Raw genomic sequence first — 17,794 nt, forward strand, 5'->3', positions numbered from 1 at the left:
AGGTGATTATGTCACAGGTTTGGGGTTTTGTTTTACATTTTCTTTACCAGCAAACTGTCCATTAACTTTCCTGAGAGCAGAAAGCAAAAGGAGAGGAATTTGTGAAGTCGGTAGTCCATATGGCTGGTAGCGAGTTAATCTGCGTCTAAGCAGCAGGTAGCATGAGCCAGGCTGTCTGTTGGGGTTGTTAGTAACCTAGGGGCAGATCATGGAACAGCAGGGAAGAGGATAAACTCAGCCTACAAATACAGTCAGGAATGTGGCAGGAAATTATTTTTGAAAACATACTCTGAAGCATAATAGCAATAATCAGTCAGTCAGACCGTGTGTATGAAACCTATCTGGACCCAGGGCACACAACAGCAACACACACAAATGTGTGATAAAACAGACTGGGTATATACCCCTGTGCCCATATATATATATATATAAAGCATACACTGTTCAAATGAAAAGTACAAGCAACATCAGAGTATATCTACACAAACATTGCTTTCCCCTACAATTCTAAGCAAAACAAGAATAATTTACTTATGCAAACCATCCACCAAATATCTTTATAAAATTATTAATTACGTCAAAGAACAAAAGGTAGAATTAGCAGAAACTGAGAAGTTCAGGCAATGAAATAATTTTTTTAAAAAGGAAAAAATAATGAGGAAACAAGCCACAGGTCATAAGAACAGCACAGAAAAGCATTTGCACCCCCAGTACAGACTGTGACACTGGGCAGCAGGTAACGTGTGGCAGGTAGCCAAGAACCAGTTGGCTCAGAGGGACACAGCCTAAGACAACCTGGAGCAAAATAAAAAGCAAATCTAATTACATTTTCTTATTTAATTTTCAAAATGTCACTCAATAAGAATTCTGATTTTTTAAGTTTTTTCAACGTATGAGATGATGACAAGACAGCAAACAATTGTCTAGGCTGGAACATTTTATTTCAGTCATCGTTTTTAACTCATCACTGGCAAAACCCCAGATAACATTAACACTCCAGCTATCACCACCTTTAGGGTAAGTGGCAAACATTGGAAAAATTAAGCAACATGACAATCTGCCCTTGTTTTGAGAAGAAGGGGTGAAAGTTAATTACTCTTTATGATTATGCAGATACAACAGTTCCAATGGATCATTTAGCTCCACAGCCTGTCTTCTGTGGCCAGTAGAGGATGCCCAGGAAATAATGCAAGAGCAGGGAGATACTTCAGCCATATGTTTTTCTAGTCACAAGGAATTTGCGGCTCAGGAACTTCTAGAAGCATTTCCTTGTATTTAGTACTAGCAATCAGTGCATTAGTAGGACTTCTATTCCAGCATTAGCAAAGAGCAGCCCTCTTTACTGACCATAACAAATCGCAAGACAGCTCAACACAGAGGGAGACACTCAAAATTTCCCATCAGAAGTGAGAGCTATTCTTCCACAAACTTGAGCACCAGGACAAATCCAACATGACAGATATAATTTGTATTACATATTGGTGCACTACAGGAAAGCCGGAGCCACTAGTAATGCGTGCTTTATAAAAAGCTCCAGCACAGGCTGCATAGTTACTAGAAAAGAAAGGGAGCAATAAGGATTTATTTTCATCCAATGATTCTGATCTGCGTAGCCACTTGGAAATACAGAATTTTTCTGCAAGTGGCAGAATTTTGAAACGTGGGTGGAAAAGACAGCTGCTCTTTCAAATAGGAAAAGTAGTGTCACCTTATCTATGATGTACCCGACCCCTGAAAACAGATGCTTCTGTCTCAGGTGAGTACCAGAATACTGTTCAGGTCCACAAAGTCATGCTGCAGGGAAGTTTTGATAGAAATAACATCCCTTGGCTTTAATGCCTGTCCCCAAAATTGCAGGATGACAGCAAAAAGGGACAAAGAACTTCTCTTGAAAATACAGATGGGCTTCGGAGGGGCATTAGGGGTAAGGCAAATTTTAAGGGGAAAAACAGGTCAATGAAATAATCTCAGAAGTGGTTCTCCCATGAGAGACCTGCAGTTAAGAATTGACTGTATTTTACTTCCAGCAGCTAGGAGGAATAGAGTCAGTGGTTGGGGAGAAACACTGTGTGCTACTCCCTGGATGATCTCTGTATCTGGCTACCAAGTTTCAGAGGTGCTCGTCCTAGCACAGAAAGATCCTGTCAGGTATTTACTGCATCTCAGGCATCTTTCATCTCTAAAAAAGGAAAGTTCTGCTTAGCGGGAAAGAATGTTATCACGTGTATCCTAGCGAAATGCAAGATGAGAAATCAGTCTTTAGTGGCTGAAGGGAGTAGATCTGAGGTGTGCATACCTTAAACCCTAGCAACTACAGGGCATTGCCATGCCCTTCACTGCCACAGGTCTGCACACTGCCAGCGCTGTCCCAAAGACCAACAGCGCTAGTGATGCAAGTCTCACAGTGGAGTGCCTCAGGAGCCAGTTAGCACAGCTACAAACTGTCTGAGCTGAAGGTGAACAAAATCTTTTTCCTCATCCTTAACCATCAGACTCCACCTTAGTCACATAGATAATGCGACCCCAAAAGACTACGTGTTAAGACTTACCTGAATTTTAAGCTGCATGTGGGACTCAAAGCAGGTAAACTGCTGTTGAACATTCTTTGCCTCAAAAGGGCTTTCCATTAGTCCTCAAGTCCTGCTTTTCTCCCCTTCTTCAGGTGCAGGTGTCCTACACAGGTCTGTTCCCTCACACAGCCTCTGAAGTTTGTTACCTTTAATTTGTACAATCTTTCTCCAGCTCGTATCCTAGACCTGCAGAGTGATCTCAAAGATGGCAGCTCTCACAGATCACAAATACTGCCATATTGGTCTTCAATTCAATGCAAGATTTCTTCTAATACTTCAACTGATGTATGAGAAAATTCCTTCCCTCCTCCTGCCTTTGCTCCTCTCCCTTATCTCTCACACCCTGAAACAGGTCAAAATACTTCTCTGCACCGAGATCCACTTGTTTCAGGTGAGTAAGGAGGAGGAAAAGGAGAAGCAGCTCTTCAGAGGGCTGGTTGCAACTGTGTGCCAGTCCTGGCATCGCTCAGGCACGCACAGGCAGCGGGGTGGGGGGGTGTGTGCAGAGTTTGACCTTGTAGGTAAATTATTTTGTCAGGTATCTCAGCTGAGCAGCTGGTGCTGCCCAAAGGGAGACAGCGTTGAGATCCCTGACACCTCCTCACTGACAACGCAGCTCCCATGTCTGATGGGCCCAGAGTGCTCAGCGCTGCTCAACTCTTTAAAGAGCAAATAAAAACTGTCAAGTTAATGGGGAGGTTTTGTGCGTGCTAATTATAGCACACAAAACTCCATTGTCTGTGTCCAAGGCTGGGTCACACTCTGTTGTTACAAAGCTTTTGTAACTCTACTAATGCCTTTAATATAAGCTCTTATTAATTGTATACTCAACTTAATTCCTAAGCTCAGCGCTACTGGATTGCACTAGCCAGGCAGCTGACTGTAATTACAGCGTGCTTATAGTGTGCTTAACCCGCATTTATAAAGCATGTTAATTCTCATGATTCTGTTTTAATTTGGTGCAGGATTGACAGCCTTTTGATTTTGCTCCACAGATCAGATCTAGCAAGAGCAGCTGCCAGGTAAATACAGCATGCTACCCAGCTAACATGACTTTCTCTTGCTCTGGAAGGAGGTGACACAGTGCTTCATCCTCCCTTGGGTAACTGGAAATACATCCCTCCAGCTCTCTGAAAGCTGCCTTTTTTTTTTCCTTGTACATACTGGCTCAATTAGAAATCTTTATCTCCAAAACAGCCTTACCCTGTTAGAAGGCATAAACAGGAGTTCCTATGATTGCCACAACTGCTGAGGGATCTACATCCTTCAAAACAGAGTTTCCCTGTCCATGAAGTCCCATAGTTCCAGGCCACTATGCCACATTTCAGCAGTTCTAGAAACTAGACAAAGTATTTCCACAACTGTTTCAGAACAGTTTGGGGCTGTACCTACAGATGACTGTTGATAAGGGAAACATCACTTTACCTATTTGCTTTTTTTGCCTATACCGACAACTTCAGAGAAGCACTGATAAAATCCAGCACGCTGCATAAATCTGGAGAGAAGCCAATACCTCATTTACTCAGCTGGCTGTCAGCCCATATGAATTGCCATTTTTGAATGACTTAAGAGCACTGAGGCATACAGGTCTTCCCGGTGCTATTGCCATGACTTATAAGTAGTGTGCACCCTGATCCTATTACGTGCTATAGGGGACAAGATGAGGGTGGGCCACACAGAACCGAGACGTGTTTAAACTTCAGGATGACAGCTGTAGCTAGGCTCTATCCAGCACCACCTCCACCTCCCTGACACTCCAAGGTAGCAGGTAGCTCCTACCTACAAAAGTTCTCCTGGCTAGAAATTGTCTTCACAGCGGGCCCTGTTTTACCTTCCCCACTGCCCCTCTTCTGTCAGTTGTTCAGGAAATAATAAAGAGCACATAAAGAAAGTCCTGTAGGAGGGACACTAGAAGGATCAGTGATCTGGGTACCATGAAAGAAGAAAACTATGTGGGGTTTGCTCTGAAGAAGATTTAAGGAAGGCATCAAATATGGAAAAGGTTGCTGAAAGAGGCATTCATTTTACCTTCAAGAAGCACAGGACTTGAAGCAATGGACAAACTGCAACAAGGATGGTTTAAACATTAAGCAAAATCTCTGCAGGTAAGAACAGTGACATGCTGGAATTGGTTGGCAAGGGATCTTCCGTTCTTTTTTTTTTTTTTTTTTTTTTTTTAAGAGCTGGCCAGGCAAACACCCATCAGGCACAACTTAGGTAAAGAGCAGCTCATTTCGGGACATACAGACATGCCTAATGACTTCCCAGGATTTCTTACAGCTACCTTTTCTACAATTTCTTTAACCTTTTCTCTCTTGTTAGCTTTTCCTTTGGCAAAAAAACAGTTTAAAATGGTAGCAAATGCTCTTATTATACAACTTAACAGCAATATCCAATCCTTCTCTCACTTGTGTTTCCCCTCTTGAAAGAGGTATAAAAATCCCTCTATTTATTCATGTAACTACACTGATAAATATTTTCAATCAAAATGTTCTTTGAAATTAAGTGAACTTACGTACAAAATGCTAACTTACAAAAAATCTTTTTCAATGTTAGGTTCTCAGTGAAAAAACATCATCATTTTAGAACAGTTTTCAGCAATAAGGTCAATCTTTATCTTTTCACAAGGAAAGAGTAACTTCCTAACTCAAAGTAATGATTGCAATGTTTTTTTATTATTCCTTTTTGCCATTGCCTGCATTAAACTCTCCATTAACATATCATTTCAATTTCTTTATTTTTAAAAGATGATTATGTATTTTTCAGAAAACAAAGGCAACCAAAATATAAGGACCGAAAGTGTTTATAATTGTATCCTAGACCATTGACCATGAATATGAGCACATTTAAACGCATGCACCAGTAATAACATCTCAACTTTACAAATTCAGAACCTGCTTAATCTCTGTTTAACAAAATCCAAATGGGGAAGCCCTCTGTCCCCAAATGCTGCTCTGCCTTTATGCCAACAGGGGAGCTCTGGGCTTCTCTGTAGATGTGATTATTGCTGTCCAATTCTTTGCCTTTCTCTCAGGGCCATTCTCTTTATGCAGGATGACTCATTAGCCTGCAGCCCCGGCAGGGAGCTGACATCCAATTAACTAGCTGACAGTCCTCTAGTGGCTCCCACTACCCCTCTAAGGCTCTGTTTACAAACACAGGCTGTTGCACCCATAAGGGAGGGGAACTTGAAAGTCCCCCTGCCAGGCCAGTTTGTTCAAAATCTTCAGAGCCCTTTAAACAACACCTTTGCAGGGTAAAGATCGGACATATTGCTTGCAGCAGGATGCAAGGCATCCTAATGGCTACATCTGCATTTGGCGGGAAAGGGAGCAGCAACTGGTATTGAAACAGGAGCGTCGTGGCACAGATCTGGGGTTTCAGCTGGGAAGCCAATAAGAATTAGCAGATGGGGAAATATTGTTGGATTCTGTATGAGGACACCCCTACACAAAGAAATAGGCTTTTGAGTATAAAATCACAGGTGTAGCAGAGTTTGTGCAACATCTGCATTAGGAGACAAGTCATTTCATTAACTCACATTGTAAAGAAGCTCCAAGTCACCCACATGCTTGAGCAGGAACACGGTGTTATTTGCAGAGAGCCCAGGCTTTCGCTTTGCAGGGACTCACTACAAAGTATCTCTGCTTTTGATCTGTAGGTGCTGGTCTCACTTCTTCTGCTTAGATTTTTCCCCCCTTTCAGCCAACTCCAAAAAAAAATAAGGTGCCCAGAAAACTATGATCACTGCTACCCAACTTCCATTTGGCACCAGCTAAACCAAATAACTGTTTCTACTCAGATACAGGTCTGCCCTAGAGCAACAACTTCAAACTAAAGTCAGAAAAGCTCCTCCTAACCTGGCAGCAAGTCTGGAATTGGACTTCAAATCCCCATTTTCCCGAGTACTTACAGGATTTTTTGATCGTGATCTAAATCCTAATCTTCACCCCCAGCTCCTTCTCCAAGTTAGGTATAAAACCACCAACCAATCCAGACACTTTCAAATCTGAGCCCAGTTCCTTCGAATTTTCAAGAACATGGTCTCACCTTCTGAAATAACCTGCACAAATCAAAGCAGTGGCTGTTTCTCACAGTGATGAATGATGACACTGTCTTGAGTGTCCACTGTCCCATGCTGCGTCACTGGGTAAAGAACAGAGCAGAGATGGATCCTGAGAGAAACAGGGAAGCTCCAAATCCTGGCTCCTATTTCCTCCAAAGCTGCTTTGCACCATGCAGACACGCTTATAAGGTGTTATGCTGGGCTTAAGTACCGGTTCCTTCAGATTTCTCTCTCACACTATTAGAGCGATACAAATGAGAATTTATTGAGAATTTAAGCCTGAATTTTTAGTCTTAGTTCTCTAATATATATATCAGAGCAGAGATGCTGACTTAAGAGATCTCAGCAAGAACTATTCTTATTTGGTTACATAGCAGGCAAAGCTTTCAGCTAGAGTTGGTAACCACAGGCAAACACAAACTTGGGTCAGAAATCCACTGTATGAGCAGCTTTAATAGACTGAGAATTTATTCTTCCACCTCCTCTAAGTGACTGTTAACCAGAGATTAACATCTCAGTACCTTGAATCTGTAGTACAAGTTACACCAGTGCTTCCAACCTGCACCTGTGCAGTCAACCAGCGAGCTCAAACCACCTTCAGCAGCAGCATGAGATCTCATAGGGGCCTCTCACATTCTGGTCCCCAACTCGTCTGCAGCTGCAGCATCCTCCTACAGGAGGTGATACGAAATAGCTGAGGGATAGGCACTTATTTAGCCTCAAAAGCCATTTCTGTCCTAGCCAGCTAACCACAGCTTAAAGCACAGCCTCTGCTAAGAAAAGCTATTGCTGTATCTGGGTGAATTATATTCCAAACTGTTGCATACAGACCTACTTTACCCACTAATTAACCGTTCTGACTCATTACATTATAGGAGCGACCACGATAATTGCCATGTGCATTGTGGTATGACACCAGAGCCGCCAGCCAGCCAGCACAGCAGTGCATGACAGAACGTGAGCCATGCCACCCTGTCACAGGCCCCGAGCTGTGCTCCAGCTGCAGCCTCATCATAGGAAAATTAAGAGTCCTTTTCAAACTGAGATCATGCTGCCCAGGACCTGGCCGAGGTAAGTTATGAAAAGCTCCAGGAACAGCAATTCCATAGCCTCCCCAGTTTATCATGTTTGGGTTGTTTGGTCCCCTCCTGCTCCCCCTCCAATCTAGTTGGAATATAACTTGTCCCAGCTTTTGACAAATTCCGAGTCCTTTCACTGTGCATGTCTGAGAAGAATTGGTCTCCATCTTCTCTATACTCCCCCACGGCAGTGCAAGATTGCCATCAGACCCCCTCAGCCCTCTTCTCCAGGCTAAGCAAACCCAGTTCCCTCGTGTGCTCCAGGCTCCCAACCAGCTTAGTGGCCCTACTGCTAGATTCTCCAGTTTGTCAACAGCTTTCTTGCATTGTGAAGAGCAAAACTAGATGCAGTACTTCAGATGCAGCTTCATCAGTGCCTAGTAGAGGTCTCTAAACACTTTCCCCAACCTGTTGTGGCCTTACTAATGCATCCCAGCACACAGATAGCCTTCTCTGCCCACTTTTGCTTTGTCTAGATAGTCATAAAATAACCCATCTGTTGGTTGTGTCAAACCACTCATCCCTGGAGTTCCTTCTGCTGCCTATTATTGAAATTGCTATCTTTCTACACTCAGCATTTCCAGTTAAGTAAACCACAAGAATCCTAAAACTGTTTTAAAAGTCTGGACAGCAATAAGCCTACTCTTCCTGGAGATTATGTAAACCCACGGAAAAAAAATAGCCTCTGACTACACTGTTTTGAACCCTGTGGCACAGCTCAATTCACTTGTGAAAGACCAACAGATGGACAGAAAGAGACACCCTCCTCCCCCCTCAGCTGGTATCAGTTCCCATTAACTGCTCTCCTGTGTCCAGACTATGCATGCTGACCACTCAATGCAGACAAAATTGCAATCCACCTTGATGAACTTCCTAACAAGTTCTGTCTCCTTCCTTGTTCCTCTACCAGTCACACACTCTCTCTCTCTAGATTTTCCTCTAATTAATTCCATATTAAGCACTGAAAATCTGCAGGGTCCTCTCAGACGTCCCTTTCTGTATGGACCCTCCGGGTCCCCAGTGGTAAGCCCACTGGTAAAAAGCTGACATCTGTGCGGCAGCTCACAGGCTGCAATTTCAGGTGTAGCATGTGTTGCACCTTGAACTACCGTCTCATTTCAGACCCCACCATTGAGACCAATTAAGTACAGAGCATGCAAGGAGCCGACCGAGTGTCGCGTGCTGACTATAACCACAAGGACTTAGAGGCCACAAATCTGTTATTACCAAGCTGTTCCTGACAGCAGCATGCTGCCTCCTAACAAAAAGAATAGATTAGGATCAATCAAGTCTCCCTCTGGCTTGTCAGTGGGACTTTGGACCACACCTTCCACCCAAAACTTTCCTCTTCTCCTGCTTCTGAACACCTAGGCAGCTCCAGGCTAACAAGGTGGCTGCTGAGTCAAGCATGAGCTGAACCATATGTTCATAATTAGTTAACTTCTTGCTTTGTTGCTAGAGGCACTATCAATAAATCGGTGACAGCCCGCAGTGGCCTTAGGAGATGCAACCAGCCAGCATGGAGCCCTCCCCTCCACACGGGCGACTGGCCATGTTTCATTCCAGCTGCGGCATTGTGCGGTGAATTAACTTTATCCTCAATTTAAAAAGCCAGCATGAAATCAAGAGACTTGAGAAAAAGAATAAAGCGAAAGAAAGAAAGAGAGAAGAGGAAGGGGTGGGAGGAGAGGGGAAAAATCCTAGCAAGTCAACTCAAAAAAAAAAAAAGTCTGGTGAGTGACAGTCTGCAGGGGCAGCCCCGCTTAACCCACTGCTGCAAGGCTGGCTGCTGGCAGCACCCTAACCTCCAAAACCATTCTGCCTCTCACTTCCCAGTGCTGCGGATCAAGGTTTCCTGTTACGCACTGAATGGGGGAACCCTGTGATATAACTGTTTTTAAACCAGTCAAACACATTTCGTGAAGTAACAGCCTAACTAGTGAGTAAAGCAGAGCAAAAGCCAACAGCAGGAGGGTGAGACAGGCTGGCTAGCAGCAGCACCTGGAGGTGAGCATGCAGCGCATAGCATCACCTGCGTACTTGAGCAAATAATGGTGTGACTGGGTGTATCTTGCGAACAACCCAATCTCCAGTAGAGTACATGGTGGTCATCTATGCTTACTGCTCCACTCAACCTCAGGAGATGCAGTTATAAAAAAAAAACAAAACACAACCAACCATTTTGGGTTGGTTTTGGCATTTTTTTGGCTTGTTGTTCGTTTTGGTTTTTCTTAAACATAAGTGAAAATAGCAAGTTAGAGTAAGTCCAGTGATGGTACAGACCTAGGTGGGTCACACTAAAAAAACGTTCTTGTGTACTCAGTTTGTTGATACCAAATTGAATTCGCATACTCCCCCTGATCTGGGAAAGGACATGGCACTAGCCACACTGCCTAGTATTAAGTCAGGCTCCCTAGAGGCAACGGAGAGTGCTAGAGACTTCTAGAAAGTGGTCCACAACACCTCAATGCAGAACCTGCCTATCCTAAGGTTCTCGCACCTCCTTGGACTATAGAGTTACTTAGGTAACCTAAATATCACCCACAAATAAACGCTGAAGTGCTTGTAGTTAACTGTTAGCGCAATCATTCTGCCTGCTTTGGAGGATTAACTGAAACAAAGTCTGTGTTTGCAGTGCTCCCATTGGCAACTTTTATTTGATTACAGATGCACTTGAAAAGGTTGTTGCTGTAAGGTGGAGGAAGTGCTGTTTCTGCTCTTTCTGCACCAGCCTCTTGTCTCCGCCAGCCCTGGCCCTTCAACAGTCTTCCAGGCTGCTTCCCTGCTGTGCTTATCCCACCTGCTTTCCTGCTGCCTCCCATAACTGCTCCCTCCTCTGAGAAAATCTGCTCTTGCCCTGGCCTTCAGTCTCCTTTGCAGGTGAAACTGGCTGCTTTTGCTAGCAGGCTTTCTCGTCTTCTCAGCCTACTCCCCACCATTGAGGACGCACTTTGCCGCCTCCTCTGCGACGGAGCAGCTCAGTTCTCTACTGTGTATGTTCACGCACAAATCCTATGAAATCTAAACATCCCTGCGGGGCAACTGAGGCTCAGGTAAACCCCAGAGAAATCTGTATGAAGGGTGTGATGACAAGTCCAGCCTGTACTTCTGAAAAGTTTTGGAAGCTGCTGCCAAATCTTGGAAATACTCAACTCCATAACCACCTTTTCAGGATTTGGAGTGCTCCTAGCCACGCAGCCACAGGCACGCCTCAGATCTCTTGCAAAGGATATGCAGAAAGGAATTCAAGACTCTTTCCAGCAAAAAGAAAGCAAGAATAACTTTATACCCTATTGATCAGGACACAACTCTCGGGGAGGGGGGAAGAAAAAAAAAAAAAAAAAAAAAAGAAAGAAAAAGACACAATTCTTGAGTCTTGCTTCCAGCACTGTTTTGGGTTTTACCAGATAAAACACACGAACTTCTGCTAGTGCAGAAAAAGACCCCAGTCCCTCTCTCCCAGACAGGTGCTTTAGGAGCCCAAGCTGGTCTTGTTTGAGGGCATTTACGTCCAGAAGGCATAAATACACAGATATACATCATTAGACAAAAATCAAGCAATTCTTTAGGATTTGGAAAATGCTAGTGAAAAAGTATAAGCTGTGGGGGGAAAAAAATAAAAAAAAAATAAAAGAAGAAGAAGAAGGAAAAAAAACACACTATGGACCTTAACTTAGAGGAAATATTTTGGTGAATAAATCAAAGATAAATGTGTGCTGCTCCCAGGCTGTCCTAAAAACAAGCCAGCCTTTCTCTCTGCTTTAGCATTTGGAAATATCAGAATTTTCTCACACAGCACCATCTGAGATGAAGGGTGAGCAGGGCATTATGCCTCTGTATTGCTCAGTTCCCCCTCCCCCCCAATTAAAATCCAATTGTAAGAACCGGAGCGAAGGCGCTCGGATTCACTCTGCTGAACAACCCTGTTGATCTGCAGGGGTGCGACCAGAGGGAGGGATGCTAGCAAGCCCTCTAGTGTCCACAAACACACCGACATCCAGGCATGCATGAAACCCAAAACTTTTTTCAGAAATAAGCTATCCCTCCAAATTCATGGTACCAAACCTTAGCTTTGAAAGAATAAATGCCATAATCAGTGCTACTCTTGAAAATAAGACCACTAGCAATTACAGATGACTATTCCTCAGTAAGAATATCTAATACAGCATCTTCCTCATCACACATCTGGGGTAAATAAAAGTGAATTATTGAAGGTCACTTTGCTGACCAGCAGCCAACCCAGAAATGAGCACTGTAGAGCCTTTCAGTTTCCCAGTGAAGTATTCAGTGAAGTTCTGTGGGGCCACAGTTCCTTCATGCCTGAGGCACCAGGTGCCCTTACTTACTCTTCCTTGCAGCTTTGTATCTCCTGGGCACTGAAGATCACAGATAGGTCTAAGTCCTATCACTGAACACAAACTCCCTTGAAATTTGAGGACTCACAAAAGAACATTCAACACCTAATAGTAGCATCCCAGGTTAAACTAGCTGGCTTCAGATGAACCTGCTGCTTTTCACACAGCGGGACACCCTTCTACCTCTAAGAGGGAAGTCAGTGAACGTTGACCTGAGCCAACAAGGGTCCCAACGTGCATGTCAGGAGGCTGCTGAGCTTCAGTTCTAGCTATGGATGACAGACAAGTCACAGGGGGTTCTATGGATGTCAAAAAGTCTCATTGCTGTCTGACTAGAAACAGAGAAAAGAAAGATGAAGCAGAACCCACAGGAGATTCTGGGCAGCTCAGTAGCTGCCATTTAAGTCTCTGTTCCTTCCAGTCACATCAGGAGACCAGGAAGAAGAACCCTGAGCCAAGAGAAAAAAAGTCTCCTTTCTGAAGCCTGCTCTGTTGCACTGTACTAACCTCTTCTTTCTTTCCCTGCTGCACTACTACAGTTTGAAATGGAATTATAAAATTACAGTAAGGCATCGATGAACCCTGTTCTCTCATCCAGGGGCAGCTAAAAACCAAAGACTTTTCTTGTTTCTTATTCACTCTGAGGCCTTTTTACACGTCTTTGGCACAGCACAAGGCTGCCAAGTGGATGCAAACCTCCCCCTCCCCCCCCCCCCCCCCCCCCGCCTTTCACCTCCAGGATAGCATAAAGTATAACTGGACACACAAAAACAAATAGAATTCCTGTTCACAGTTATTCTCCACTGCACATCATTGCTGCAAGGGAACCCACATTGCCATTGAAGTGTGTAAACTTTTGCTTAAAATTAAATTTCAGGAAAAAAATCAGAGGAGAAAATAGCTCTGATGTGTTTTGAATGGAATTCTTCCTTTAAAAGGCTTTGGGATTTGGAAGACATTTACTCTTTTAATCCATTATATCAAAATCATTGACAAAATCACAATGAAACATTTTGTTCCTTCCTAAAACAAAAACCAAAGAGGGGAAAAACAAAAAAACTCTCACAGAGAATTAAAAAGCATTCAGGTTTCATTCCAACGAGCTGGGCGTCAGGACCTCAGCATTCTTCAAGAAAAGAGATTATTGTCTCCAGCCAGCTCTGGTGTAAGCTTGTAAAATCCTCTGCCAATCTTCCAGATGAATTACCAGCCAACTAATTCCTTTTCATCACCAGTTCATCAACTACTACCTGCATCGGCTAGGAGCTGGAAATTTTATGTATACAGTCAGAGCTGTTTTACTTGAGTATCTCCCTAGTGACTTACTGTTTTAACTCAGCCTTTGAAGAGTGTGCACAAAAGCCCTGACGTCTTTCTTAGCTCATGACAACAACATCCTTCACCTTCTGACCCCTGACACATTTCCACACATCCTAGGATCTTTCTTTCATTATTGATTAGGGAAGGCAATGCCATACAGCTCTGCAATGAAGAGATGCCCTCACATATATTTACTCAGATCAGAGATCTCTGCCAAACCTCCCAACGGCCAGCCAAGAAGGGAAAGTGCCCAGCTCTGCACCCAAAGAGAAATGGAGGCGAGCCAGGTTGCCAACTCCTGAGCACCAGCCAAGAGGAAAAGCACTATTAAATAGGTGAAGCCCAGTACATAGGTATTGGCAGCATGGTACACGTTGGAGGAGCTCACAGCCCAGGTTATGAAGCAGGCAGATGCATGCATCAGTGGCTATTAGACATGGGGCCCCATTCAGCTCTGCATCTGGTTCCATGAAAATTCATCCTGATTTGGATGAAACCCGTGAGCTAAGCTTTTCTGGCAGGTCTCCCTGCAAAATAGTTTGACTTCATTAGAAAACACCATGGAGAAAAACATGGCTTTTCAGCACACCTGCCTTTCTCTCATAGATTCAGCAATTTCCCCAAACCATGATGGTCAACACTCATAACACAGTCAAGAGAAACTGTTCCCGTCATCTGTTATTTAACCATGGGACGACCTCGGTGCATTTGTTTACACTGCTGGATCACTATTCTGTGATGAAAGGTTTACTTAGCTGCAGCATGGCAACTCAGTTCAGTGGTAACCTCTGGATGGACAAACACCAACACAGAAGCAATGCTGCTGCTGCCAGAACAAGAATAGGCTTCGGTTCCAAAACTACATCAAGGTTTATGTTAAAACTCCTATCAAATTAGCCTCCAAACCTCACGGGAATTTTTCTGTTCACAATTAATATTGCTCTTGTGGAGCTCAGTGGTCACAGCCAAGAACAAAGGTACTCACTTGGCCAGGGGCTTCACGAGTACATTTTTGATTACAGAAATATAAAATCTAAGCAGACACACCACTCCTGATTGATAGATGAGGAACCTAAACACAGAGATGCAGAGACTGACTTGGGTCTATACAGTAAATGGGTGATGATGTTCTGAGGTTTCAGACCTCATGTTTAAGTGCTGCTATAAAATCGTGTAAAATCAGACCCAGGAATAGAACATACTCCTCTTCCATACATTAATCAGACTGGCAACAGTAACAGATTCCCACCTGTAGTTTTCAGGAGAACCCACCAGTTTGTCAAAAGCCGTACCCGAGATCTGTATTTCTTTAGGACCTCATTTTTTATGATACAGTTCCAGATGCTCAGAAGAAAAGGGCAAGACATATGCAATACATAGGGACTGGGATGCATTCTGAGATAACATGCCCACAGAACACTAAACGAGGGCAATTAGTGTCCTCTTCAGGCAGAAAATCAATATACACAGTAGAATTAATGATAATATTCAAAAGAACACTCCAGAACGATAAAAAGCATTATTTGATTTATTTTAATACCACAATGTTCTCGCTCTCAATGCCATTCTGTAGTAGTGAATTCTATAAACATACTCTGTGCTACACAAAACCAGCACTTCTTCCATTTGCCTTTCCATTTCAGGACACGGGTCCTCGTTCCTGTACCTGGGGGTGTAACGAATTGCAATCTAGAGGGATGTGAAAAAATAAATAGTCACCCACACTGACAGAAGACAAAGTCTATTACTAGAGGTGTGTTAAGTGCTTCTCAGATGGTCAGGAAAATACAAAAACAATTACACAAAACCAGACAACAACAGCATAGAATGTTGTATGTAAGTATATGAAAATGGCAAGTACACAAGCACACAGGATGCAAAAGTAAAAGCTAAAGTCCAAGAAAGACAAAAAGTCACAAAATCTTCATGAATAAATTTAGATCAGAAATTAGATTAACATTTTGAACAAATAGTCAAGAAGTAAGAAGTAGTACCGGTGTCACAAGAGAAACCAATGGACTGCTGGCATTGAAGTTTTATGAACTGACTGCCTAACTAAAGCAGGAGATGGGACAAGATGACCCAGAAGTGCCTCCTAGTTCTAGATCTTCATGAGTAGCGAACTGTGCTTTACCTAACAGATCTCCCTCTAAAGCAGGGATCTTCTGTCCCTTGTCAAACAACAGTTACATCCACAGGAGAAAGCAAAGATTAACTATTAACAGAACAGGGGTGACAGGAGATGGGTGAGCAATTGTGCACACAACACGTGGCACACACGTTACTCAAACATACTCCTTACGTATTTCACTTGTGAGGATATTCTATACATAAAAGGGTTGCTACCTATGCATAAAAACTTCAACTTTATCAGATAAATCCAAAGCATGTCTGCAAATCCATGGAACTCCATTATTACAAGGAAATGTGATTTGACTGTAAAGTGATTTTCCAGTTCAAAATTAATCATGTCCAATAAAGAATACCCCTTCAAAATCTTAATGTCTGCACAGGTAATGAGTTCCTTGCACACTTGCTACCCAAAGGATAAATGTAGAAGATAACTGCAGATCTGGAGGAACGTAACTTCTCAGCACCTTGAACTTAAGACACTTTCTAAAAGTCCACAGTTTCAAAGCAATTCAATATTAACTGAATGTGATAGATATTCATTTGGATTTTCATTATTTAATTTGAACCTACATAGTACCACAAAAATACAAGCCCATCAGATAATATCCATTACTCAAATTAAGTTTCTAGATCACTATAAAATGTTATCCTTTTCTATACTACTGGTAAAATACAACTTACTTCCTTGGAGAAAAAAAAATCCCCCTTTTCTGAATACAAACAAGTAAGCATTAGTAATACCAAATTCCCTTCTAGGGATCTATCACAGAAATAAATCTCATCCAGCATATACCAGAAAACACAGAAGCAAAATCCTATATACCTGAACATGCTGCATGCCTTCATTTGAAACCAGAATAAAGCACTGAAGCCCTCATGAATCAGATGACTAACTGCATTTTACAGCTAATTACATCCTCAGATGTATTTAATGCCAGCTGACAATAATTTCAAAACTAGTAACTGGTGTGAGAGAGTGATGGAAAAGGTAAATATTATCCTAAAATGCACCAGGAAGAGATAAAAAGAGAGAAAGATTTGTCAATGCTTTTCTTTTAAACATTAGTGCATTACACAGCCGGCTGTGGAATTTTGGTCATCTATCTGAAAAACAGGTTAATGTCAGCTCTGAGATGGGTTCCTGCAGTGTTTATGTTAGGGAAGACTGTAAAAAACCCTGCCTTCTTTGACCTAAAAAACAAAGCAAAAGACAATATGTGACAACACTCTGCAAAGACAAGGCTAAACACTACAGAGAGAGAAGAAGTGTCTAAACTAAAGCAAGAGTTTGGCACAAGGACAGAAGGGATTATACCTGCTATGAATACGCTCAGACTGGAAACTAGAAAGTGTCTAGCCATCAGAGCTCAGAGTATGGTGGAGCCTCACAGTGGGAATAACATAAGGAAAATAACCTAATTAGTTTTAAGAGGGAGATTGAAAAGTTTAAGAATGTCTCAACAGCAGGGGACTGGATTTGGGAAGTGCCTTTTAGTCCCACGTTCAAGGAGGAAGACTGATCAGAGAACAACCAGAACCTGTATCTGCATAAATTTCCATTCAAAAGCATTCTTGCAAATTAGTCTCATCAGGTTTAACTAATCACACCTTTAGTTCATAAACATAATCACAGATTCATGCAGATGTCAGACACATGTGTGTACCTGACTATAGGTTAGTATCTGGAGTTATTAAGTGAGCCTCTATTTTGCCACTGATATATTAAACATCCTTAAGAGAGATAAGTAGCTCTGTAGCAGTAATATGGAAGAAAAAGTGAAGAGGATTTGGAGTGAGTCTGGACACCCATGCAGGTGTTAGCATGAGAAGTAACACACACTGTTGTGAGACCAGTATAAAAGTCGAATTAGTTTTTCTTCTGTGTACCATCTCTCGTGAGACCCAGTTCACAATGGTCCAAATATAAATTTAAGGCCACTTCTAAATTAAAATGAGTTAAACCAGAAAAAAAAATTAAGTTTGTTGTTTGGGTTTTTTTCAGTCTGAAGGATTAGCTTCATCATTGTCATGTAAACAGGAAAAATCATTAAAATTACAGTAGAAATTATAGGTACAAAGAACACAGGGGAATTAACACACTGCAATATGTGTTAGCGTGTTCTCAAAACTTCAGAAAAGAGCTGCTATTACACTTGGTGAAATCCTATCTCCACTAAAACAATACTGCAGTCTTGATAAAAATTTCATCCCTGAATTTTTATTTACAGTTAAAGAAGTATATCATTAACTAAAACAAGCAGTAAGAGCTCT

The 17,794-nt window shown here is 42.5% G+C and overlaps 1 protein-coding gene and 1 long non-coding RNA gene across 2 annotated transcripts in view; both read right to left on the reverse strand.

Annotated features, from left to right (window-relative positions):
• The window catches only part of OSTN (osteocrin), a 104,152-nt gene extending 87,694 nt beyond the window's left edge, over window positions 1–16,458 (reverse strand). The window contains exon 1 of the mRNA XM_055724091.1: window positions 16,347–16,458. Coding sequence (XP_055580066.1) covers window positions 16,347–16,361 — 15 coding nt within the window. The 5' untranslated portion in view covers window positions 16,362–16,458. The remainder of the gene's footprint in view (window positions 1–16,346) is intronic.
• On the reverse strand, window positions 14,899–15,532 carry LOC129737088 (uncharacterized). The gene is made up of 2 exons (XR_008734536.1): window positions 15,385–15,532; window positions 14,899–15,079 (listed from the first exon to the last, which is right to left on the reverse strand). It is a non-coding gene; the product is annotated as an uncharacterized LOC129737088 (long non-coding RNA).
• Window positions 16,459–17,794: the final 1,336 nt, after the last annotated feature.

Source organism: Falco cherrug, chromosome 11 (assembly GCF_023634085.1).
Source record: "Falco cherrug isolate bFalChe1 chromosome 11, bFalChe1.pri, whole genome shotgun sequence".
Taxonomy (NCBI): domain Eukaryota; kingdom Metazoa; phylum Chordata; class Aves; order Falconiformes; family Falconidae; genus Falco; species Falco cherrug.